The sequence below is a fragment of the Hemibagrus wyckioides genome, linkage group LG01, assembly GCF_019097595.1.
Source record: "Hemibagrus wyckioides isolate EC202008001 linkage group LG01, SWU_Hwy_1.0, whole genome shotgun sequence".
In the NCBI taxonomy this organism is placed as follows: Eukaryota; Metazoa; Chordata; class Actinopteri; order Siluriformes; family Bagridae; genus Hemibagrus; species Hemibagrus wyckioides.
In genome coordinates this window covers 21,661,842-21,686,406 of record NC_080710.1, presented here as the reverse complement: position 1 = coordinate 21,686,406, position 24,565 = coordinate 21,661,842, and the positions used below count along the sequence as shown (strand labels likewise).

Genomic DNA, 24,565 nt, shown 5'->3' with positions numbered 1-24,565 from the left:
CCACAGTCAACTGTCAGCTGTATTATAAGAACGTGGAAGTGTTTGGGAACGACAGCAACTCAGCCACGAAGTGGTAGGCCACGTAAACTGACGGAGCGGGGTCAGCGGATGCTGAGGCGCATAGTGCGAAGAGGTCGCCAACTTTCTGCAGAGTCAATCGCTACAGACCTCCAAACTTCATGTGGCCTTCAGATTAGCTCAAGAACAGTGCGCAGAGAGCTTCATGGAATGGGTTTCCATGGCCGAGCAGCTGCATCCAAGCCATACATCACCAAGTGCAATGCAAAGCATCGGATGCAGTGGTGTAAAGCACGCCGCCACTGGACTCTAGAGCAGTGGAGACGCGTTCTCTGGAGTGACGAATCGCGCTTCTCCATCTGGCAATCTGATGGACGAGTCTGGGTTTGGCGGTTGCCAGGAGAACGGTACTTGTCTGACTGCATTGTGCCAAGTGTAAAGTTTGGTGGAGGGGGGATTATGGTGTGGGGTTGTTTTTCAGGAGCTGGGCTTGGCCCCTTAGTTCCAGTGAAAGGAACTCTGAATGCTTCAGCATACCAAGACATTTTGGACAATTCCATGCTCCCAACTTTGTGGGAACAGTTTGGAGCTGGCCCCTTCCTCTTCCAACATGACTGTGCACCAGTGCACAAAGTAAGCTCCATAAAGACATGGATGACAGAGTCTGGTGTGGATGAACTTGACTGGCCTGCACAGAGTCCTGACCTCAACCTGATAGAACACCTTTGGGATGAATTAGAGCGGAGACTGAGAGCCAGGCCTTCTCGTCCAACATCAGTGTGTGACCTCACAAATGCGCTTCTGGAAGAATGGTCAAAAATTCCCATAAACACACTCCTAAACCTTGTGGACAGCCTTCCCAGAAGAGTTGAAGCTGTTATAGCTGCAAAGGGTGGACCGACGTCATATTGAACCCTATGGATTAGGAATGGGATGTCACTTACACTATATTGCCAAAAGTATTCGCTCACCTGCCTTGACTCGCATATGAACTTAAGTGACATCCCATTCCTAATCCATAGGGTTCAATATGACATCCGCTGACCCCGCTCCATCAGTTTACGTGGCCTACCACTTCGTGGCTGAGTTGCTGTCGTTCCCAAACACTTCCACGTTCTTAGAATACAGCTGACAGTTGACTGTGGAATATTTAGGAGCGAGGAAATTTCACGACTGGATTTGTTGCACAGGTGGCATCCTATCACAGTTCCACGCTGGAATTCACTGAGCTCCTGAGAGCGACCCATTCTTTCACAAATGTTTGTAAAAACAGTCTGCATGCCTAGGTGCTTGATTTTATACACCTGTGGCCATGGAAGTGATTATTTGGATGGGTGAGCGAATACTTTTGGCAATATAGTGTATATTCCTCAATTTATGCCAATATAGTATTCTAAATCCCCATCCTGGTGAACTAGCTGGAGGATGTGAGGATTATAGAGACTCTGAATCACATCACTCCGGATAAAGGTGTCTGCTAAATGTAAAATAAATAAATAAGCAATTTGAACTTGATGGTATATTCCATATATAAGCATGCAGTACTCCATGTACATTAAATGATTTTATAAGGTCAAGCTTTACATTAGTTGGTCGTCTTATGTATAAATTTACACACACTCAGAAGCATGAGCAGAATGCAACATTTGTTTCCCCCATTTTGTAGAGGTTTTGTACACACATACAGCAAATTTAAGAATAATTCCATGTCATCCAGCTAGTGGTTCACTGTTTGCTTAATCTGTTCTCATGTAGTTGTATTCAAATTTAGGACGTAATTCATAAACACATTTGATTGAAACATTCATGATTGTATTCTGTAATTTCTAAAGAGACATATTTGACAACCATTCAGGGTTGCCCTGAAGTCTCCTTAAGACTTCTACTGTAAATTTCAAGTGTGAGACACTTTTTTTGGTTCTTTTTTCAGAACAGGAATAATGTTGAAATTCATGTCTATGGTAATTCCACCTCCGCTGTTACATGCACAGATGTAGTGGATAGTGGTTTGGTGGTGTGGAGGGTTGTTTTATTTTTTTGCTTTTATAACCTGACTATATTTACAATTGCCCTCAATCATATAACAAGGTCATGTTTAAACCTTGTCTGGAATTTGTTCTGCTTTTACTGCAGTTTCAGCTCCTATAGCCTGGAGTTTAGGGCAGATTATAATGATGTAGTGTACTGTGATTTGCACTAAAAAATGGAAACACGGGTGCTTAGGGATTCATGTGAAGCATCCTGTTGGCCTGAGATCTGGCTGTTCTAAAGATCTGTCGTGTTATAGCTCTGTGTTCCTGTTATGCCTTTTAAGAAGTTGGAGTGCCAATTTGGAACATATCCTTGGTGTGATTTTTGTTTCTCAGTGGTCAAACAGCCAGTTTCACACATCTTAATTGACCGTATCCATCCTTTGCCAATTTTAAATGAGGAAATGGACTTATGCTGCATTGCTACTAATGTCACCTTTTTATGAAGTGGTTTCTCTGTTGAACATTAAAGCTGGAGCTGTGGGCATAGTTTTTCTCCTTGGCATAAAAAGCATGACAAGATCTCATTTTATGTCTGTTATTCTAAATAGACAGATGGACAGACAGATAGATAAGCTCTGTGTTACTTGCTTTTTGGATTAAAATATAACGTTGGTATCTGACATTCCTGTTTTGGCCTCATTGCAATGATTGAGAACTCTAAAACCTTGAAAAGCCCATTTCTGTTCCTGTCCAAACAGTCATGTCTGGGTGAGCAGCTCTCGAGGGTTTACCTTTTTTTTTTTGAGCTTCTGTTTGAGCATCAGGTGTGGGGATTTCTCAAGATAGCTGAAGCCGGAAGGAAAAATCCTACCTTTATAAAATTCTGGGTAACTTTTTTTAACCTACTGACTAATAAAATCCCTGCTGAAAAGTCTTCTACAGAACCTCTACAGAATTATTCATGGCATGGCATATAGGTGTGTAAGATAAATTTAAAATCTAAATAAAATGTAACGCGAATGCAACTAATTGAATGTGTAGTAGTTGCTGTTGTTGGTTTCCTTGCTATAGCCTGCGGAATATGTTAGATGTTATTTTGATTACATGTAAGAGCTAAGAGCATGAACTCTATGAAGACTTATTTTTTGCTTTCCTATTGAAAGAAGATTGCTTGAAAAATGAAAGCTTTTGTGCTTAGAGTAATAAAATAAAATCCAGCGCATTAACCATTAAATAGTAACCTTCCGCTAACCTGTATACCTTGGGACGTATTGCTTTCTGGTGTGTTGGATGTGTAAAATCCATTTGTGTTTCCTCAATCGCAGTGTTTCTCCAGAAGTACTTGCACGGTCTCTGCTTCTTCACTGAACTGAAATGACCATGCCCTGTCTGAATAACGGGGACGTGGGCTAGTGTGGAGTTTATAGTGCCAATCAGTACTTGTTCCTGCAATCACATTCAGAACCGCGACTCATGCAGGTCATCTTTCTTTCAAGCGGCGCTCTTTGAGTTGTATTGCTTATGAGGTCTATACATTTGCCTTCTTTTTTTGCGCTGTGTCAAATTGACCCTGTCCCTCTCAGCTGCAGATCTTTCCATCTGAAAGCGCCTGCACAGCAGCCAGCTGATTTGACTGGGTCTTGCTCCCTGATTGCATGTGTAACAGGATGTCCTCAGCATGTAGATATGAGCATGGGATTCCATCAATCGCAGCTAGGGTCCTTTGTTGATGAGTGGTGCCAGTGCTTTCACTATAAAAGTGTCTGAATTACATTAACGTCCCAACCTGCAACAGAAGATCATTTTGGGCCTGAAAATCTAAATCACTTTTGAAATGGCTTTTATTTATTTTCCATTGCTGTCTTTGGTCTACCGTAAATGCTGCCCATTTTTTAGACTTGGAGCAGTTTTAGATTTCCTTTTAATATAAAGTATTAATAATTTATTAGATCATGTTATATCACATATATCGAAGAGAATGACAACAAAGGAGTCATCTGTATGAACCTACCTTTCAAACAGCTTCTGCTGTCAACTTAACAGTCAGCTTTTGATTAATGTTGGGTATTGTTAATAATTGGCATCTTATTAACATTGAGGAAATGAGCCCAGTGCAACTATAAATCGATCTTGGGGAGGTCCGTTCCTTTCAGCATTGCTTGGAGGATTGCTTGGACTGTCTTCCATGTGCGCAGATGGTAAACTTTTCATAGTGTAGGAGTGCCATTAGAATAAAACTCTTAATAAAACTGACTCTAGCTGTCAGCATATTAGAGTAGACTGATGTCTTGTTTTGGGTTGTTTTTTTCGTGAGACATATGTAGGACATATTTTCTGGGCCTGTTTTTATTTTCCAAACACTAGAAGTGTGTCTGCCTTATGTGGATGTTTTTCTCTGTTGTCTCATTGTCAGATGTTTGGCATATCAAGGTGGGCCAGTTTGTTCCTGTGATTTTCACAGATTCTCTCATTTGCACTGTGTGTGTGTGTGTGTGTGTGAGCGCGTGTGTGAGAGAGAGTGACAGAGTAAGTATAGTTTGCAGCGTAAGGGAAGTATCATTACTCGCTTAATTGTCTGAGCACTCATTATTGAAACAAATTTATTGTGTATCTCTGTGTATACTATCAGAGAGACACACACACATGGGCGCAATAAGAACATATAGATTTAAATGAAATAAAACAAAGCACTGATGTGTATGTTGGTAAGTGAGGTTTTATACTATTATATTGTCAGTTTTACACGCCTCAGAATCGATGGATTAATCCAGCTCTCCCAGAGCCACAAGCCCGCCAAGTTGACACTGTTGAGCCCTTGAGCAAGGCCCTTAACCTTCTCTGCTCCAGGGGTGCTGCATCATGGCTGTCCCTGCGCTCTGACCCCACGCTCTGACCCCACGCTCTGACCCCAACCTCCAAGGATGGGATACGTGAAGAAAGAATTTCACTGTGCTGTAATGTATATTTGACAAATAAAGGCTATTTCTATTTTTCTATTTCAGCAGTACAGTAAACAGTTTTCTCAGTCTTCTTTTAAACATCTTTATTTAAAAGTATCCCGAGTAGTATTCCGAACCGGAACCCAGTCAAGTCAAGACAAGTGTGTTTTGTCATCACTGTTTGTCGTCATCACAAACAGATTAGGAATGAATTGTGCCTGCCTCCAGGCTGCATTTAACAGAAGACTTTCACAGATAGGAGGACTGGTAGCTGAGACGCACAGTGTGTATTTAGTAAATAAAGTGTACAGGAAACGCTGTACAACAAGCTCTGTGTGTAAGGAATATTCGTGAACTGTGTAAGCTGCAGTAAGAACTTGTGCATGAGGACAGTACTCGATAATGGTAGAGCAGTTGTTGAATTCCATCAATAAACATTTAAAATATGTGAAGCACCAATTCAAGGTCACAAGTATTACTATGCGAGTTTAAGAATGAGGCAGAAATGTCTGTTCTAATAGGTTTTTTTGGTATCTGTGTAGAATGAAAAGCACATGAGTGTCTGTATCAACAGCCCAGGAGCACATATTCGTTCTTCTAAAAAAAAAAAAAAAAAAAGTAATACCCTCTCTGAAAGGTGGAAGCACAGAGTTAAGAGTTCTTATTTATTTCAATTGCCTTTGAGGAATTTGTAAAGGTGCTCTATGAAAAAAAAAATCATTTCACATAAACATTAGCCAAGAAATTGCACCAAAAGTCCAGAGTAAGTGAATTTTGAGATAAGGGTATTTGTTGTTTTCTCAGTACAGGATAAATGTATTGAAATTATCGGCTGTAGTAATTACACATTTGCTAGAGATGCAGTAGAGAGGGCACGGTTTCACTGTTCATTGTGCACTGATAGACTAAGAGATGTACACTTCTCCTCCATCTGACATCCCTAGATGAACCCCTGCTGCCCTGCGATTCCATTCACTTCCTTCCTATAGTGCTTGATAGGATTGTGCATTTCCATAGAGATGGTTAATTTTTCAAATGTGTGGATTTATCAATTGAAACCTTTCTATTAGAAAATGTGGATGTATTACATTTAGAGCAGGACGTAGATCAAGATTGTGCCTCAGGGTTTAAGGCTGGCTTAATTTGTTTCCAATGCCGATGTGCAGACTTTTTTCTTTGTGTAATGTATTATAGTTTTGAAATAGTTTCATTTTATCAGTTCTTGACAAAGGTTCGCTACACTAAATTATAAGTGACAATCAATAATGGGTATTTCTGTGTGTTTTCACCTCATGTCTCAGGGTGGTCTCGAGATCTATCATGATATATCAAGTATTGATATTTTTGCCTTATCTCCAACCCATAATCACTACCACTAATTAATTCTGAGGAGTTAAGACTTGAGCATGAACAGTATAAAATGTTCACAACAGAGACAAGTGTGTCTTGAGTGTCCTACAAGAGCTTTGAAGTACCATCTTCTTGAGGAAAATGGCAAAAATGATAAGCCGCTTTCCCACTAAGACCAGACACCTGACCCTCTTCTCGCTCCTGTGGGAGTGCACGCTGTCTCCATTAATGAGAGAAAGGCGAAGCCAGGAGCAGCGGTAGGGTCTGAACAATTATTTTGTATTTGCCTTTCCTCTAGGGAACCGAGCCCCTCAGGGCCCGTTGTGCTAATGGAGAGTGACAGAGAGGAGAGAGATATCACAACAGGCAGCAGCGACTGCTCATATCCTCTCTTTTCACTGCCTTTCAGCCCAGCTGAGCCACTTGGCCTCCATGATCGTTATTATGCATAGCTCCCTTTTTGTTATTCACCTGTGCCAACGTTCACTTCCTCCCAACTCGCCGTCCCCGCCGCTTCTTCTGGGAGTCTTTTCTTTCATTTAGGTCAGAGGTGGGGGATTGTGGGATGGTGCATTCCTCTTTGTCTTTACTTTAAGAGTGTGTGCATGTGTGCTTGTGTGTGTGTGCGCTTGTATGTGCGCTTGTGTGTTATTTAGCGCATTATTTTAGTTTGTAGACTGGAATACAAGGTTTCAAGAACTTTTTCTTCACTTCATTATACTATAATGTCAGTTATTTTAACTCCATTTTAATTAAAACAAGTGATATTGAAAGTTATAAACTTATAAATAAAACTGTACCATTAACACATCACGCATTCTGATACAGAGCCATGAGCGTTAACTGAGGTTAACTGAGCCCTTCAAGTTCCATTTAAGCACCAGGGTGCTTTTTATTTTTCTCTAAAGCTGCATGTATATTGCCATGGCTTATCTTGCAGCCTCTCCTGGATGCCTTGGCGGATCTCCCGGAGTGGTATGGTGTGAAAGCGATGCAGGCCAACTGGATTGGGGAATGCTCAGGCTGCTATTTCGACCACGTGCTGAAGGTGAGTCTGCTCTTTCTCCTGATTTGAAAATAGCCTTTCTTTTTTTTTCCTGCTTGCCTTGTATTCATCTTTTTTCCACTCTGCACTTAAATGTCTTTGTGCCCATGAATTTGCATCATGATATCTGAACATTTTATTGCGTTTTGTGTGTTTTATTACACTTTGTGTCAGCTTCAGCTCAAGGCTGTGTGCGCTGATCTTTCTCTCTCTTGTTATGAGAGGAAATATGTTCAGTTAGCAGTGGCCTTGCTTATTAAATCATTAATTTCATTTCCAAAGGGTTGAGCAAGTTGTGTGTGTGTGTGTGTGTGTGTGTGTGTGTGTGTGTAGATGGGTGGGTAAAGACAGATGAGATTTCTGGGATTGTCGTGGCATCTCTCAAAGAGCTTTCGTGTATAAGTGATGTACTTTATGAGAGACGGAATTCTTAAACACTGTATTGACATTAATCAGAATTAAATTTTTAACTTATATTACTTGAAATTGATGCCGAAATTTTGTCACATAATCCTGGCAAACAATGATGCCAGCCTATCTCTCTCTCTCTCTCTCTCACTCTCTCTCTCGCTCTCTCTCTCAGTTGGATGGCAAAGACACAGGCGAGGTGCTGGCTGCTTACACGGCTTCCCCTGAAGCTGTGTTTGGAGCAGCGTTTGTCTCCATCCTGCCTTCTCATCGACTTTTGCACGGCTCCAGTCCAGTGGGACCTGCCCTGCACAAAGCACTTCAGCCTGGAAGAAGTAAGACACACACACACACACACACACACACATCTACCTTTTTCTGTTGTTGGGCCATTTTATCAGATGTTCCTAGCATAAAGATGTATTTTGTGTGCATAGAATTATTGTGTTATGTGCCTGTATTGTGCAGTTGTACCAACACTGGTCACACATTACCATGCAGCATGCTACTTCTGTGCTTCATTCCTAACAAGGAGGCATGTGCAAGCATTTAATGAACAACCTGAAATAATAGCCTGATATAATAAATAATTATAACACACAAAGTACAATAATTATGTAGAAAAATAATGTTCTGTATACATGTGATAAATAAGCGTGATTAAATTTATCATGCTGTTTTAAGCCATTGTTGTGTATCAGCAGGGTAGAACGAGCCATAGCAACAGATTTTCACAAATCAAACTAGTCTTTAATATTTTAATGGTTTGTGTTCTTTAGTTACCAATTGATTTTTTTTAGCTGTAGGTGTTTCATTGTATAAAATTAAATAACTGTTATTATTTCTAATGAGAGCACTATAGTGGCCCTTGTAAAGATACAGCTTTCTTTCTGTTTAATGTCAGAGTCCGTATGCACTCGCTCAGTATGCATGTACTGGAACCATAAAAACAGGCACTAACTTCCTGTGCTATAAAACACACACTAGAACCATCATTTCAAGGTGTATTTTGCTGATGTATATGATTTTGGTGAAGAAAGGTACATAAAGTGCTTGTAGAGGGACTCTTCCATCATTTGTGCTGAATAATATCTCACCACTGTGAGTAAAGACATTTAAATAGAATCCTATGCTGTGTCCCAAACCACACAACGCATGCTGAGAAATATGCCTGAATATTAATGACACCAAAGGTTTAGTTCCAAACTATTTATAACAATAGCATGTAGTTTGAAGGGGGAAGCGTTGCTCCGCTGTAGTCTCACAGTGCACAGCATGCACTAAATATCAAAGCTTTTTCCAAAGCCCTGAGCATCTCCTGGGCTTTATGGATTTAGCTAGCATACTAAAGCTAGCTAACTGGTTAAAATGTAGGGTAGAGAGCAAAACTAATAAAGTCTGGTTATTACCTTTTTTTCCAGTGTATTTTGTTCTCCTGCTTTTTAAAACTGGATAATATTAGCACTCTAGCTGAAACTCACCCCTGCGAATAAAAACAAATGTATTTGTTTTTTGTGTTTTTGGCTCTGATGTTTGTTAAAACGTGTTTCTTCATTGTACCCACCTGGATGTGTTATAATTGGAAGTCCCTTGTGGAACTGCTTCCTCTGTGGAGAGCTCATAGCTAATTAGCAGTGAGGAGAACACACACACACTTCACTATTAGTTCTCATATGCTGACCTCTGACCCACAGACTCACTCAGTGAGGTCACTGCACTTAACAAGTTCACCGGACGTGAGGTTCCAGTTGTCGTCTCTGCTAAGACTGAGTTTCTGGGACATCTCGACACTGTGATAGGTGAGCATTCACATGTGTTAGACATGTCTTCTTCTTAACAGAGTGTCTGTAGTCTTCCCTGCTGTGGCTGTGTGTGATAGAAATTACACGGAGCATGCTGTGTATAGTCAAGCACCTGAATCCTGCTGGTCTCACTCAGGAGCTTCTTACAAAATCTCCACTGTGTAGAATCTTGAGTGAGTGAGCGTGAAAGAGTGAATGGGTAGTTGGGTGAGTAAGCATAAATGAGTGAGCCTGTGTGAAGGAGTGAGTGTGTGAGCCACTGAGAGATTAAATTTGTGCGTGAGTCTATGTATGAAAGAGTGAGTCTGTGAGTGAAGGAGTGAGTCTGAGTGAGGGAGTGAGTCTGTGATTGAGCAAATGAGTCTGTTTGAAAAATGAGTCTGAGAGTGAGGGAGCAAGTCTGTGTTTTAAGGAGTAAGTCTGTGAGTGAGGGAGTGAGACTGTGAGTGAGGGAGTGAGTCTGTGAGTGAGGGAGTGAGTCTGAGTTTTAAGGAGTAAGTCTGTGAGTGAGGGAGTGAGACTGTGAGTGAGGGAGTGAGTCTGTGAGTGAGGGAGTGAGTCTGAGTTTTAAGGAGTGAGTCTGCGCTTGAAGGAGTGAGTCTGTGAGTGAGGGGATGAGTCTGTTAGTGAGTCCGAGTGAAATGGTGAGGGAGTGAATCTGTGTTATAAGGAGTGAGTCTGTGCTTGAAGGAGTGAGCCTGTGAGTGAGAGAGTGAGTCTGAGTTTTAGGGAATAAGTCTGTGAGTGAGTGAATGAGTCTGTGTATGAAACTGTGAATGAGGGAGTGAGTCTGAGTTTTAGGGAATGAGTCTGTTAGTGAGGGAGTGAGTCTGTGAGTGAGCGAATGTATCTGAGTGGGGGAGTAAGTCTGCGAGTGGGAGAGTGAGTCTGTGAGTGAGCGAATGTATCTGAGTGGGGGAGTAAGTCTGCGAGTGGGAGAGTGAGTCTGTGAGTGAGCGAATGTATCTGAGTGGGGGAGTAAGTCTGCGAGTGGGAGAGTGAGTCTGTGAGTGAGCGAATGTATCTGAGTGGGGGAGTAAGTCTGCGAGTGGGAGAGTGAGTCTGTGAGTGAGCGAATGTATCTGAGTGGGGGAGTGAGTCTGTGTTTGAAGGAGTGAGTCTGTGTTTGAAGGAGTGAGTCTGTGTTTGAAGGAGTGAGTCTGTGTTTGAAGGAGTGAGTCTATGACTTCTAGTAAGCTTGTGAGTGAAACACTGAGGGAGTGTGTCTGTGAGTAAAGGAGTGAGGGAGTAACCAGCTCAAAGAGTAAAGTGAGCAAGAGAGTGTACATTAGTGAGTGAGAATAAATGAGGCACTGTGAGAATGAGCATGAAAGGGGAGTTTGAGAGAGAGTGAATGTGAGGATGTGTGTGAGAGAGAGAGAGAGAGAGAGAGAGAGAGGGAGTGAGGGTGTGAGTATGAATGATTATAATATGGATCATTGTGCTTTGATGTAATATGCTGATTCAAATAACACCATTAAAATCTGTCTGTGTGTGGCAGGGATCCCTGACAGCAGTGAGGAGGATGTGTGTGTGGCGCAGGAGCTTGGTGTGAGATGGGAATCAGTAGTGAAGACTGAAGGAGATGGAAGTCAAACTCTAATCAACTCTGTTGAGGTACACACTCCTCACTTCCTAAAACAAGCCAGCTACTGACTCGCTCCTTCACTTCAGACTCCTTTCCCTTCCTAGCCTGAAATATTCGAAATGACACAGTTGGTAACTAGATGTGGTTCTTGAGAGATGAGAAAGGGGGGTGGTTAGAAACGGACTATTTCATTCTTCATAACATGCCAGTTACAATGGGCATGTGGTGAAATGCTTGTCACAGTTAGTGTCATGTTTTCTTGTTACTTACATAAAAGCCTTGGAGGCAGATTTCATTTGCTGTGGAGAAGAAATAAAGGCAGTGTTTGACAAAGCCTAGAATTTCTTTTTAACACTGCTGCAGCACCAGATTCATATCCAACAACCTCAAACATGCATAAAGAGCGTATTAATTAGAGCTGCCAATTAATCCTATTTTTAGAATCCTTGATAAATGAAAAAAATTGACTGTGATAGATATGAGCATCCACATGCTTCAAATTCTTGTTTCAACTGTATAGCTTGATAGATTTCGTTTGTTATTATTATTATTATTATTATTATTATTGATACAATGATTGGTTCATTGATTGTGTATTATTTAGCAATAATATACAGATTATTTAATATAAAGATTTCCTTTATACCCTGTATTTTGTATTAGTTTATAATTCCCTATAAACTAATACAAAATACAGGGTATAAAGGAAAGTGTGGTATAAAATAATATAATTTTTAAAAAATTATTAAAACATATTTTTTGGTGAATAATCACAATTTCAACATCGAGTAAACAACTGTAATTATAATTTTATCATTCATAATTATTATCAGTGTTGTAGTTCACAGGTCAGACCCGAGAGGAGGCCTTCAACTCAATTACCCAGAAGGCCCAGGAAAGAAAAGTGGGTGGTTATCTCACGAGTTCAAAGCTGAGGGACTGGTTGATCTCAAGGCAACGATACTGGGGTACACCCATACCCATAGTGCATTGCAGCTCTTGTGGTCCTGTGCCTGTTCCTATGGAGGAGCTACCAGTCATGCTACCTAAACTGGCTTCGCTTACAGGGAAAGGGGCTTCGCCCTTGCAGTCTGCCCAGGAATGGGTCAACTGCTCTTGTCCCAGGTAAAATTTCACTCCTGTAAGTCTCACTATATCCATACTTTAATTCCTAAAGCTATGTGTGCCAGGAAATTACACTGCAAAGTCTCTCTGTTTGCTTCAGAGTCTTGTATAGATGTGTTTGTAGAAACTGACTGGCAATTTAGCAAGGTGTGTGGTTACAAGATTGGACTGAGAAACTGAAAAGTTGTATTGTATTACTTTACCATTACTGACCTTCTTCTTGAGACTATAGGTGCTGTCAGAGCTGAGTCACAAAGTCTATAAGGGTTTCTGGAGATATGATGCTTCCTGAGGTTAGGCTGGTTTGAGTCTGAGTTTTGGACCATAAAACACGGTTATGCAATAAGTTTCAGAACTTTTGTAATGCTAGAATTTTTGAAAATGTCTTCTTTTGGGCTAAATGCCAATCAGACTAAGGAAGAGATCATAGCAAAATGTCCAGTCTGGGCAGATCATGTTTTCTGACTCACCTGAGACACATTCCATGCCTCCGCAATGGTTTGACAAGTTAAAGAAAAAGCAAAGCTTGCACAATTCTCCTCTTAACACTAATGCAGATAAGCCCAGACATGCTCTGTGTCTGACATTTGCCTCATTTGGTCTAGCTGAGAAGCAAGGGATGTTTATAGCCTCCAGCTTAGGACTCACACAGGTCTCTTTAAAATTCAGAGTTTGGCTTAATCCTATAATTATTCTTAACTAAACAGTGTTTTTTTATTTTTTATTTTTTAAATTTATTTAATAAAATTATTTTTACGCCTAGGGCGATGGGTAAAGTTGATGCCTCACAACGGTTCAGAGGTTCCTAGCTTGATCCTGTTACTGTCTGTGGAGTTTTGCAAGTTCTCCCAGTGTCCATGTGGCTTTCCTTCCACCTCTCAAAAACTTAACATTATGTGAGTTGGCTAAACTAAACTGCCCTAAGGTCTGAATGAATGTGTGCATGATGCAATGCATCCCATGCATTCCTAGAAGGTACCCAGTGTTCTCAGGATAAGCTCTAGATCCACCTTGACCATGAGAAAGATAATGGACTTAGTGAAGATGAACAGACTGAGCAAATTATGAGAGACTTACTTAAAGTGGCTCTTTCTTCTGTTTTAAGTTCTGTGTTCTGTCATCCATTTCTATAAGTAACACAGTATCTGAATCCACGTAAGTCTGTCTGATATTAGATAACAACCCCAAACGATTGAAATGAAATATTGTGAAGTTATTTAACTAATCGTTTGCATTTAAAGACCACCACCCCCCCCCAGTTTTTGGAATAAGACACTACAGTCCTTAAAGTCAAGACGATTTCATCACAGTGAAAACGTTAGTCATTGAGGTTGATTGATTCTTGTAATTATAGAGAAACTAGAAGACTCTTATCTGTGAGAATGTCGTCGTGTCAGTGTGAGGAAAATGACTTCAGTTTTTAACTGATCCTCCCACATCCAATCAGACAGGCTACGAAGTGAAGATCGAGTGCGAGATAAGGCTTATCGGCCTAGTCTCTGCAAAGAGCCAAAAAAAAAAAAAGAAGAAGAAGAAGAAGAGCTGCAAGTCATTTCCTGAGCTGTGATATTGTCTCTGTCTGGTCTTGCTGTTAGCAGCCAGAGGACTAATTGAAAGCCTGCTGCCGGCCAGCATTCATAAAAAACCCAACTGTTGTCCTGCCTGCAGCCAAACTGGTGCTGAGGATGCTCATGACAATTATTACATTTTCAAGTGATGAATACACAACCCGATGCCAAAAATCTCTACCCACTCCTGTTGAGATACTACCAACATCTCAGCAATTACCGTTAAGCAAACTTTTTCCTTCCAAATGAACTGAGCCAATTCGAAGCCATCTTGGATGTGCACTGTTAAAGCACTCTAAGAGTGACTTATTACAGCAGATTGGCATAATGAGTTTGAAAATGATTCAAGCAAACCCGAAGCAGCTGAGTCTGGCTCACTTCAGCAAAGCACCACTCCATCCAAGAGCCAGTAGTGTGGGCAGACACAGAACACATACACCCACAGTTAGTCTCCTCTTCAACAAGCCTCAGCTGTTACTGTCTGTCTAATGGGGTCTCTCATCTCCTCAGTGGACAAATAGCTGCCATTATCTCAGTCAGGTACAGAGATATAATACTCCACCATAGACCCTTTTGTGCCATAAATCTTTGCGAGAGTGAGACCTAAATTACGCATTTACACATTCAGACTCACTTAACAGGAGACGAAATGGCTCAGAGATGCTAAAATCCACATTTTTTTATAGGCAGAGAATGACACTGCATCTTTCGCCTCTATGGATTCTCCACCTCACACACGCTTCAGTCTCTGCAGGACACTTCATTATGGGTTGCATGAAGATTTTCATTCTGTAAAATGGCACCTGGATTTCAAAGAATTAACCTTGAAGTAGTACAATGTGGTGGCCTCAGGCTCAAACTGTAAAGCATCAGATCTGGCATAGAGATGGGTAATATAACCAAAAAAATGTACAATATGTATCACAGTCTTCTAATACTAGAACTTGGACTGTGTGTGTTGTGTAAAGTACAATACCTACTATCTGTAAAATGAAACTATTTAACAAAGGAAGAAGAGAAAAGTTTTAAAGAGTATATTAACATGAATTTTACAAAGGTGAACAAATGAGCTGACAATATAGTCAGCTACTTGATACTGTAGAGCAGCGCTCGTCCACTGGCAAACCATGGCCCTGATACAAGTTTTTCACGAGACTGAACTGAGGGAAAAAATTACTGTAGCAAAGCCGATAAATACATGGGAAGGAGAAAAGCGTCCTGTGGATCAACATGAGATCACAGACTAGCTACAGGGCTGGAAACATTAGCTGAGGAAGGGGAAAGTTTTCACAGATTTTTCATTTTATTCATTTTATGGAATAAAATGAATGAATTTGATTTCATTTTATTCATGTTTATTCAAAACAGGGTTTTCTGAAGGTTTGACATTGTGTATTGTTGTGATGCATTTCTCGGATTTAAAGAGTGGCTATTTGTGTAACTGTAAACTTTCAGTCAGCTCAGACCAGTCTGGCCATTCTCCTGTGTAAGCTCTAGAGATTGTTGTGTTGCATGAATTCAGCGGTTTCTGAAATACTCAAACTTAGCCCATCTGGTAAAAGTGGTCAATGAGGTCACAGTTTTTCTCAATTTGTATGATTGATGTGAACATTAATGGAAGCTCTTGACCAGTGTATGAACTACTCATTTTTTTCATTGCACTGCTTCCACATGATTGGTTGATTTGGTAACTGCATAAATGAGCAGTGTTTCTATTAGTCAGTGTATAATCACTACATTTAAGTCTACTAACAGAGCACCACCAAAATGTTAGTGGAATTTATCCTAATATCGATATCAACTTATTTGTTTGAGGCTGAGCAGACAAGCATGGTACTGGTTTGCTGTTATCGTCCAGCCGAGGTGTGTGTGTATGTGGCATTTTCTTCTCATTTGTTGTGTCTCCCCTGGTGGACAAGTTGTACTTCTGATTTTTGTAGTGAAACAGTTTTGGCTGACAGTTTGTTTGCTTTGGAGGAAAGAGATAGAAGGTGGTACTCCAACACAAACACACAGCCACATATGCACTATGCTGCTCTGGGGCTGGTTTGAAATTCCCATTACTGGTTCCAGTTGCAAGCAGTCCCTTAATAACAGAGTGGCCCAGTGGCTGACATTTCCAATCTAGAGATCATGCAAGGACTGCTGCTCATTAAAAACACAATTATACATTATTGGTATTTTGCATTTGCGGTGTTTTTGGTTATAGTGTCATGCTGGGCAACAGGGAGGCTTGCTTAGAGGAAGCCTCGAATTTAATTTAATCTCCTGGGAGAAGTTGTGTAAGGATTACGGAGCATGCTTAAATATGGTTATTTCATGACTTTTTTGATGTATAGTTTCCATGAAGCAATGACAACAGTTTCTTTATTTTTAGGAATGATGTACAATAAAAATTCGACATACATTTTCTTTTTTAAAATATTTGATATTAGTGATGTCAGATTTCCAAAGTATGGCTCAAATCGCAGTGTATCTTCTATTGTGAAGACATTTTATAAAACTGAAAAGAATAGTAACATTCCATTTTCTTGTGGTTTTGTTTCCAATTGTTGTTTTATATTTTTAACATACACTGATTTTGTTTTTATCTGCAAAGACTGCTAGGAGACTGCTAATATCGATGCTCTTTCATTTCCGTGACTCCTAATGATATTTTTCATTGTGGTGTGTCTGCCTTATTGCTATTTATTAAATAGCTATTTCAGGCTGAAAACTCCAGTTGCTAGTCTGTTTACTAGCATGTATAATTCTAGCTTGGGATAAAATATCTTCATGTAAAAAAAAAAAAGGGTATTTTTGATAGGTACTGATGTGTTTAATATTGAGGCTATATTTAGTTAAGGCTTGCCTGTATTGCTGTATCGCAATCCTGCTTTTTCACAGTTTTTTATCACGGCTAGGTGTAAAGGTCCTGCTCGGAGAGAGACAGACACTATGGACACTTTTGTGGATTCTGCCTGGTACTATTTCAGATACACAGACCCACACAACTCGGAGAGGTAAGGACAAAAGTTCATGAGGTATCTTTTCATCCATATTTTTCTCTCACTTTCTTTTAACCTGTTATGACATTTTCTAACATTTAAGTATCAGAGCTGAACTAGCAAAATACACAGCATGTGATTATCTAATCTATCTATTCTCAGTGTTAAGGTTATGAGAGCATTAAGGAGATTATAATAATTGACTTTTTCTCCTTCCCATGATCTTCAAGAAATTCAGCTCCTTCTACTTCATACTGAACATGTCACTTATTGAACATTCCAAATATTAATGTGTCCAGGTAACCCAGCTGAGCTAATGTTCTAGGGTACACATACAATGCACATTTTTTATTATCTGTAATGGATGACTCATGCAAAAGGATGATTTAAGCATGAGATGCTAAATGGATTCACACATATTTACATTACCATAAACTCAGTGGGCAAAAATGCGGTTTTAGTGTTAAATATGCATGTAAGTGGATCTGAAGAACATCTAATATCTGTGGGTTTAGCTTGACTGAAATGTAATATATGTATATAATTTCCTCTACTTAAAAGACTAAATCAAACTAAGTCTGTCTGTCTGTCTGTCTGTCTGTCTGTCTGTCTGTCTGTCTGTCTGTCTGTCTGTCTGTCTGTCTCTCTCTCTCTCTCTCTCTCTCTCTCTGTCTTTCTCTTTCTCTCTCCCCACATTTTACATGCACACACATTGTTGCCCAATACCCATTGGTGATACCAAGATCCTCATAAAGGAGCACAATTTGCTTGCAGTGGAATATCATTTCCCGTTCTCTCCTCAGCTGTTCTGCTTTTTGACACTAATTCATCATCAGTGTTGTATTTTTATCTATAGGTCGACATGGTCAGTGTGATTTCAAATGTTTCATTGAAAACTGTATGGATGCGAAAAGTATTGCTTTACACAGATCCACTGAAAAATCAATGTCGGTTTGATAATCTCATCCATCTAAAGTTGAGCTTTCTCAAGTGTCTGAATGCACACCTAGACTGCGTACTAAAAACACAACTGCTCTTCCATTCTCTTCTGATCGAATTCAGTGGCTGGATGCCTATTCGAGGATGCCCTCTAGTGGTGTCCATTATATGCTTTTTATGATTCTTACACTCAGGTTTACTGTGTGATGCGTAAAAAGAATATCTTCTCACAATTTAATTGTATCCTGTCTCTTGTAGGCCTTTTGATCGTTCTCTGGCTGACCACTGGATGCCTGTGGATGTGTATATAGGAGGAAAAGAGCATGCGGTCATGCACCTGTACTATGCCCGTTTCCTCAGTCACTTCTGCCAGGACCAGGGCTTGGTCTCACACAGGTACATAACATGAATATTAGAGATAAGATTTCATATCATCAGGAAGGCAAAATAATAGCTCTTTGCCAACTAATTTAATGCATAACTTTTTATTATTATTATTATTATTATTATTATTATTATTATTATTATTGCCTTTCTAGTCACCATACAAATTCAAACAAGTATATAAATAATAAAATAGCAGTAAACAACAATAAAACAATATTTAAAAATAACAGTTGACTATCAGTGACAAAGGAAAGACACTTTGCCAGAAGAGAAGAGCCAGGAATGCCCTCTGGATAATGCCTAGGAGTGCGACTCATTAATTTTGATAAAGAATTTCACTTTGATAATGCTGAGGTCATGCATAGCGTTGACGGATAATGATGAATTAAACGTTAGATATGACGTTATCTGGCCATATTTGTCAAACTGGATAGGAACGGATTTGTTAGCATTTCATGCGCAGTAGCAAAATGTTCATTGGAACAAAACATCTTTATTCTACAAGAGCTACTGAGTTAGTGTACATTTCCATATAAAGAGACAAATTAATCTGAAAGGCTTCAAATAATTTCTTTGTCTTGCTCACTTCAAATTTATATGTGGCTTATGCTGTCAAATTTAAATAGCGTTATTATTTGAAGTGCACACACACACAGTTAAAGAAAATTTTGTGAAACACTTGTTGCATGCTAATGGCTTGAAAGAAAGCAATCTAAAAGAAATCCATTAATTAAGACAAATATGACTGGCCATTAAGACAAATGAATTGCTGCTGTATGACTAGTGGAAAAATTCTTTTGTACTTGTGGTGGCTAACACACTGCAGTGACTGCACTACATTACTTAAAGATTTAGTGCACACCATTTAGTTGTCATTTTCTCATTTTCAGCTCTGTGAACTTTTATCTGTTATGGACTTTTGTAGGCGTCACTAAATGCAAATCAGCTCTGCTGTAAATGTGCTTGATAATTTGCAGCTGAATGGCATTTATCTACTTATGCACATCTGTACAAAGGAAATCATCAGCCCTACTGAAACGCTGTAAATCTGACAGGAATTTTTAATCAGTTTCGGTAACTGTTATGAAAACACACAACTTTATTAAAAGGATTGATAAATGAGGCTGAGAACGGTTGAGTGAGTAAGAGTCTCAATATCTCAATAAAGCCTAGCATAATACAAGATGAGGTGGACTGGAGCCCATTATAATCAATTTGTTTCTTCTAAAGGGAACCTTTTAAGAAGCTGCTGGTGCAGGGCCTTATTAAGGGTCAGACCTTTCGAGTGGCTGAGAGCGGGCAGTATCTGAAGAAGGAGGATATTGATTTCACAGGTGTGTGTGTGTGTTTAGAGCTTTTACTCTGGTGCTCAATGATCATTATTTATCAAACTGCTGTTATCTCAACCAGTTATGGTTTTGCTTGTTGCTGTGGACAGGAATAGATATTGCTTCACTGCAGCTCAACTCGACAGCAGTCAGTTTAGTCATAGAAGTCACTCGAGACAAATGCTGTATAAATCTTCATCTTTCCACCTGTCTATCTCTCTGTATTTCTCTCTCTGTCTCTGGTGAGTATTGGACCGTACATGGCTGAACTGTTGCCAGGCAACCAGGTAAACAGGGAATTTCTGTCTGGACTGTGTGTATTATTGGTATCAAAGGGATTTTGTTAAATAGCTTCCTGTGTCAGAGATGATGACAGTTTATGCTTTTTTTTAATAAGGTAATAATTTTACACCTTTTATTTTTGGCCCTTTGGGTCGCACCCATGTTTTTAGAGAAAAGATTAAAAATCAGTGAATAAAGTTCGCTTCATGTCACCCTCTCTTCAGTTTCCGAGTGAGACTGGCGTACATGTGTTTTTGTCATCTTCTAGTCTCTGAGCCTGTCCAGCGAGAAAGCGGGAAGCAGCTGCAGGTGAGCTGGGAGAAGATGAGTAAGTCCAAACACAACGGTATAGACCCTGAGGAAGTGGTGCAGCAGTATGGAATCGACACCGTGCGCCTCTACATCCTCTACGCCGCTCCACCCGAGCAGGACATCCTGTGGGACGTGAAGAGTGAGATATCTCTAAATCCTAGTGCTCTGTTTTGATACGGGTAGATCCAGCTTCCCCCATTTCGGATAAGCTGTTTAGTTGTTTTATTTATCAAAGGATGAAAATTAGATGGACAGAAGCAGCCAGTTTCCGTCTGAAATAGTAGCAGGTCCACACATATGGGTTGTCCATGTGAAAAAGCTTTCGTAAATCGAATTGATCTATTATGCTTTAAATGTACAGTTTTTAGAGTGCTCTGCTGGCTTGTCAGGTGAATTGCATTTGCAATCAAAATGATCACAAGTTTTCTCCCTCACCCAAAGCAGTCCCATTTACTAAAACTATGCATGATTGCCTGTCGGTTGCCTCTTAAGGAAAATTTGCAAATGGAAGATGAAAGCCGTTTCTGAGTCCAAAAAAAATGTAAACAAAAACATTTAATAAAGAAATTAGCCAGATTCATGACTATATTGGATAGCAACTTTTTTTTTAAAGTACTTTTTGTGGTTTTCTACAACAATAATTATAATTATAAATAACACCACATTAAGGTTGTCTTAACTGACAACTGTATTAACAAATATAAAAATGAACAAACTCAGGAATAAAATTAATTGTAAATTTTTTTAACAGTATATTAGCATATTAATAAATATTTCTTTATATGGTCACAAAAATATGCCTGAATTTAATCAATAACATTCAGAATTCTGAAGTTCAGAATCCCACACAAAATATTTTTTTTATTCATTTAAATCTTACCCCTAGCAATTTCAAATCAAAGAAATGTATTTTATTTTATTTTTATTTCTTTTCTTCCCAAATATGTGAATTTATTCAAATACATTTTATTTGTATATCAGCTATTTCCAAGTTTGAAAGTTAATTTTATTCGTTAGTAATTTTATAATTTTTTTTTTTTATAAGAAAAAGAATAATAAGGACAAAGAACACCATATTTAGGACTTTTTCATTTCTTACATTTATAGCACTATAACAAAACACAGAAATATAATGAGACATGTAAATAAATGCCAGTGCATCTAAGCAGAATATACAGGAATAAAGGGCTTAGTAATGTGATTGTGGTTAAAAGAGAGGCATTGCACTGATTGTGTGTGTGTGTGTGTGTGTGTGTGTGTGTGTGTGTGTGTAGCTGATGCTCTCCCGGGTGTGCTGCGTTGGCAGTCTCGCCTCTGGGGGCTTGTCACTAAACTGAGAGAGGCTCGTGATGGCAGCGACACCCCCAACCCCTCAATCCTCAACAAGAAAGAGTGCTTAGAGGCCCGGAAGATCTGGGAAAACAAAAATCAAGCCATTGTGCAGGTCAGAGGAAGTACTTGTAAAGTATACTGATTATAATTACAATGAAAATCTTACATTTTACATTATTATAAAATATTGCTAATGCAGCTTATTGGTTTGCACTCTTTGACCACTTGATGTCACCAGTGTGAGGGCTGAAGCGTGTATATGCCGTATGTGTTCGATTTTTACTGGAGACAACAGAATAATTTAGCAGACTGTCACCATTACCACACTTTAGCTTTCATATTTTAAAAGTAACCTGATCCATATTAATGAGCCGAGAGGGTGTGAGGATAGGATGTGAAATTGAGCAGATGGTACTTTAGTGCAGTATAAATAGCTTCGGATAGCCCAGGCTGGGATTGCTTCCTCCAGAGGCCCAGGTTCGTTAAGAGGCCTGGCCTGTGCTCGATCCATCCAGAGCCTCTAAGCCACACTGTCTGCCTTTGATTCCTGTTGAAAATCCTCTGCCATCAATCAAGTGCTTTCTAGCATGAAGTACGTCTGTTAGCACCTGCAGCTCTTTACAGCTGATGTAGGATCCGTTTTCCTAACCCAAACCTTAACCTTAATCAGCATAAGAGAAGACACCACACTGCTCCAGGATCATCATGAAATTCCTAAAGTCTGGTGGAAAAAACTTTCACCCTCAGGGCCCCATTCTTTCCAGCTGGATTAGAGGAATAATGTTCACATTCTCTGTGCCCTTTCATTAGCTGAAATATCTCTAGCAGGGGAACATCACTAGGACACAGGAATTATTTTATTCTTCTAGTCTGCCTTTCACCCTCGGCGCATTCGAATTTGCATTCATTTCTAACCAAAAGTCATTTCTAGGTTTAAACCTGCTGAGCTTTTTGTGGCTTAAATACGCACTTTAACAAATGTACTGTGAAGGTATCAATTTTGTCTTGCGAGTTTTATAAGTATAAAAAAATTATATAGAAGAATAAGAGAACAAAAGATATGGGCATGAAGTGGTAATATAATAGACATTTTTAGAATTCTTGTGTGGTGTTTGGTTGTCAGGTCACCTCTCATTTGACAGAAGACTTCCTGTTGAACGCGGCAATCTCACGGATGATGGGCCTCACCAACACACTTTCCGTGAGTCTTTCACGCACATTCACCCTTTCTGTAGAGTTTTGCACACAGACTAAGCTCATTCACTGAAGGTGTCATGCAGAATTGATTTATAAAGTCTGCTTTGGTGCAGTATGAAATTATAGCAATGGTTGCAGAATAATAAGCGTAATAATAGGTTTATACGTTATGTATAGACAGATGTTTATGCACATCTACAGACAAGCATGGGCACATCTGGTTGTGTTTAGATGATTAAATCCTTTCATGGGAAGACCAGTCAAAGTATGCAAATCAGTTTTGTTAATTTCCGCATATGATGGATTTTACAATTATATATTTATAAAAAATTTTCCATATGAGAACAGGGCACTTTACAGAGAAAAGTGTTGATATATGATATGATATGACCTATGATAACTGATTTTCTGTCTGCATTATAATTATAATATTTTTTTTTACTTGTTTGGTGTGTAATAAGTCATGGTACTTGTCTAACTACATCACTTCCTCCACATTTCTGTAGAATAATGCCTGCGTCTTTTACACTACTGTATCTTTAAATCCTACAGTAATGTCCCTTTTTATGTAGTCGTGTACAAACTGTACCTCCTCACTGTTCTTGCTGAATGTCGATCACGCCCTGTATTAACATTCGCAGTCACCTGAAGATCAGTTGTTTTTCATTATATACTCCTCAAGCATCACAGTCATTCAATGTGCCCTGATGTCTTTCCAACAGATGTAAATGCAGACGTCACTTTAGGCCTATTGAAACACTTGCCAGTTGAGCAGCCTTTGCAAACAATATTGCATCCTGTTTCAGTCACATAGACCTTTTCCTTTTGATATCTTTGTTCAAAATTGAAGTTTAATAGGTCTGCCCTGCATTTTTATACATGGATATACAAAGTTGTATAAAACAGTAAAAGGAAAACTTCAGTAAAACATTAAATAATGAAGGCTATATCCTTCATTAAAAGAAAAGCTGAAATGAAACTTAAGACCATTGCGAGATACAATTAATAAAGAGCTAGTTAAAAATAATTTTGAACTAAAAATGTATTTAGAGGATTTGATATAGATGGATGACTCCTTACTGGCTAATTCCAATGACAATAAAGATATTCTATTCTAATTGATAATAACTTTTATGTATTGTATACAGACTGTGTGTATGAACTAGATTGTGTATGAACTAAGTTGATATTCGGTGAACAGTAAAAACAATGATTTTGGTTGGACACAAAACAGCCCACACTCCTGAAGTTATCCAGAGTGACTTATCCACTCATGATAGAGGCTAGATGTAGACGAATCATATGCGTACATTTGGATTCATGAGTTTAAATTGCACCTTGCAGAATCTGCATTATTTCTTTAAGTTAGTTTAGTTAGCTCTGAATAAGTTATTTCACATAGCAGATGTATAGATACAGTCCACAAGACACAATAATAACTGAATTTACACAAATTAACCAGTTCAAAAATATGTTGAATTCCTAATATTGTGTATTTTTACTTGGATTCTCAGCGACTGTTTTCATCTTTTGTGATAGTTGATCATGGGTCCCTTGTTTGTTTATACTGAGCATTTAAACTATCCACTGATCTTTCTGTTCCAGCATCTTCTGCATATCTTCTGCAAGTAACAACACACAGTATAAAGAATCGAGTGTATTTGTACTACTTTGTTTGTGTAAAATCAATTACTATTGTGTCTATACACTGATCAGCCATAACATTATGACCACCTGCCTAATATTGTGTTGGGCCCACTTTTGCTGCCAAAACAGCCCTGACCTGTCGAGGCATGGACACCACTAGATCCCTGAAGGTGTGCTGTGGTACCTGGCACCAAGATGTTAGCAGCAGATCCTTTAAGTGATCTAAGTTGTGAAGTGGGGCCTTGATGGATTGGGCTTGTTTGTCCAGCACATCCCACAGATGCTCGATTGGATTGAGATCTGGAGGAGTTTGGAGGCCAAGTCAACATCTCAAACTT

The 24,565-nt window shown here is 39.3% G+C and overlaps 1 protein-coding gene across 1 annotated transcript in view; it reads left to right on the top strand.

Moving 5' to 3' along the window:
- Positions 1–24,565, top strand: part of lars2 (leucyl-tRNA synthetase 2, mitochondrial) — a 52,538-nt gene that overhangs the window by 15,037 nt on the left and 12,936 nt on the right. The window contains exons 8-18 of the mRNA XM_058388139.1: positions 7,221–7,328; positions 7,909–8,068; positions 9,428–9,532; positions 11,037–11,152; positions 11,965–12,248; positions 16,720–16,818; positions 18,001–18,138; positions 19,360–19,463; positions 20,008–20,190; positions 21,326–21,495; positions 22,507–22,584. Coding sequence (XP_058244122.1) covers positions 7,221–7,328; positions 7,909–8,068; positions 9,428–9,532; positions 11,037–11,152; positions 11,965–12,248; positions 16,720–16,818; positions 18,001–18,138; positions 19,360–19,463; positions 20,008–20,190; positions 21,326–21,495; positions 22,507–22,584 — 1,545 coding nt within the window. The remainder of the gene's footprint in view (positions 1–7,220; positions 7,329–7,908; positions 8,069–9,427; positions 9,533–11,036; positions 11,153–11,964; positions 12,249–16,719; positions 16,819–18,000; positions 18,139–19,359; positions 19,464–20,007; positions 20,191–21,325; positions 21,496–22,506; positions 22,585–24,565) is intronic.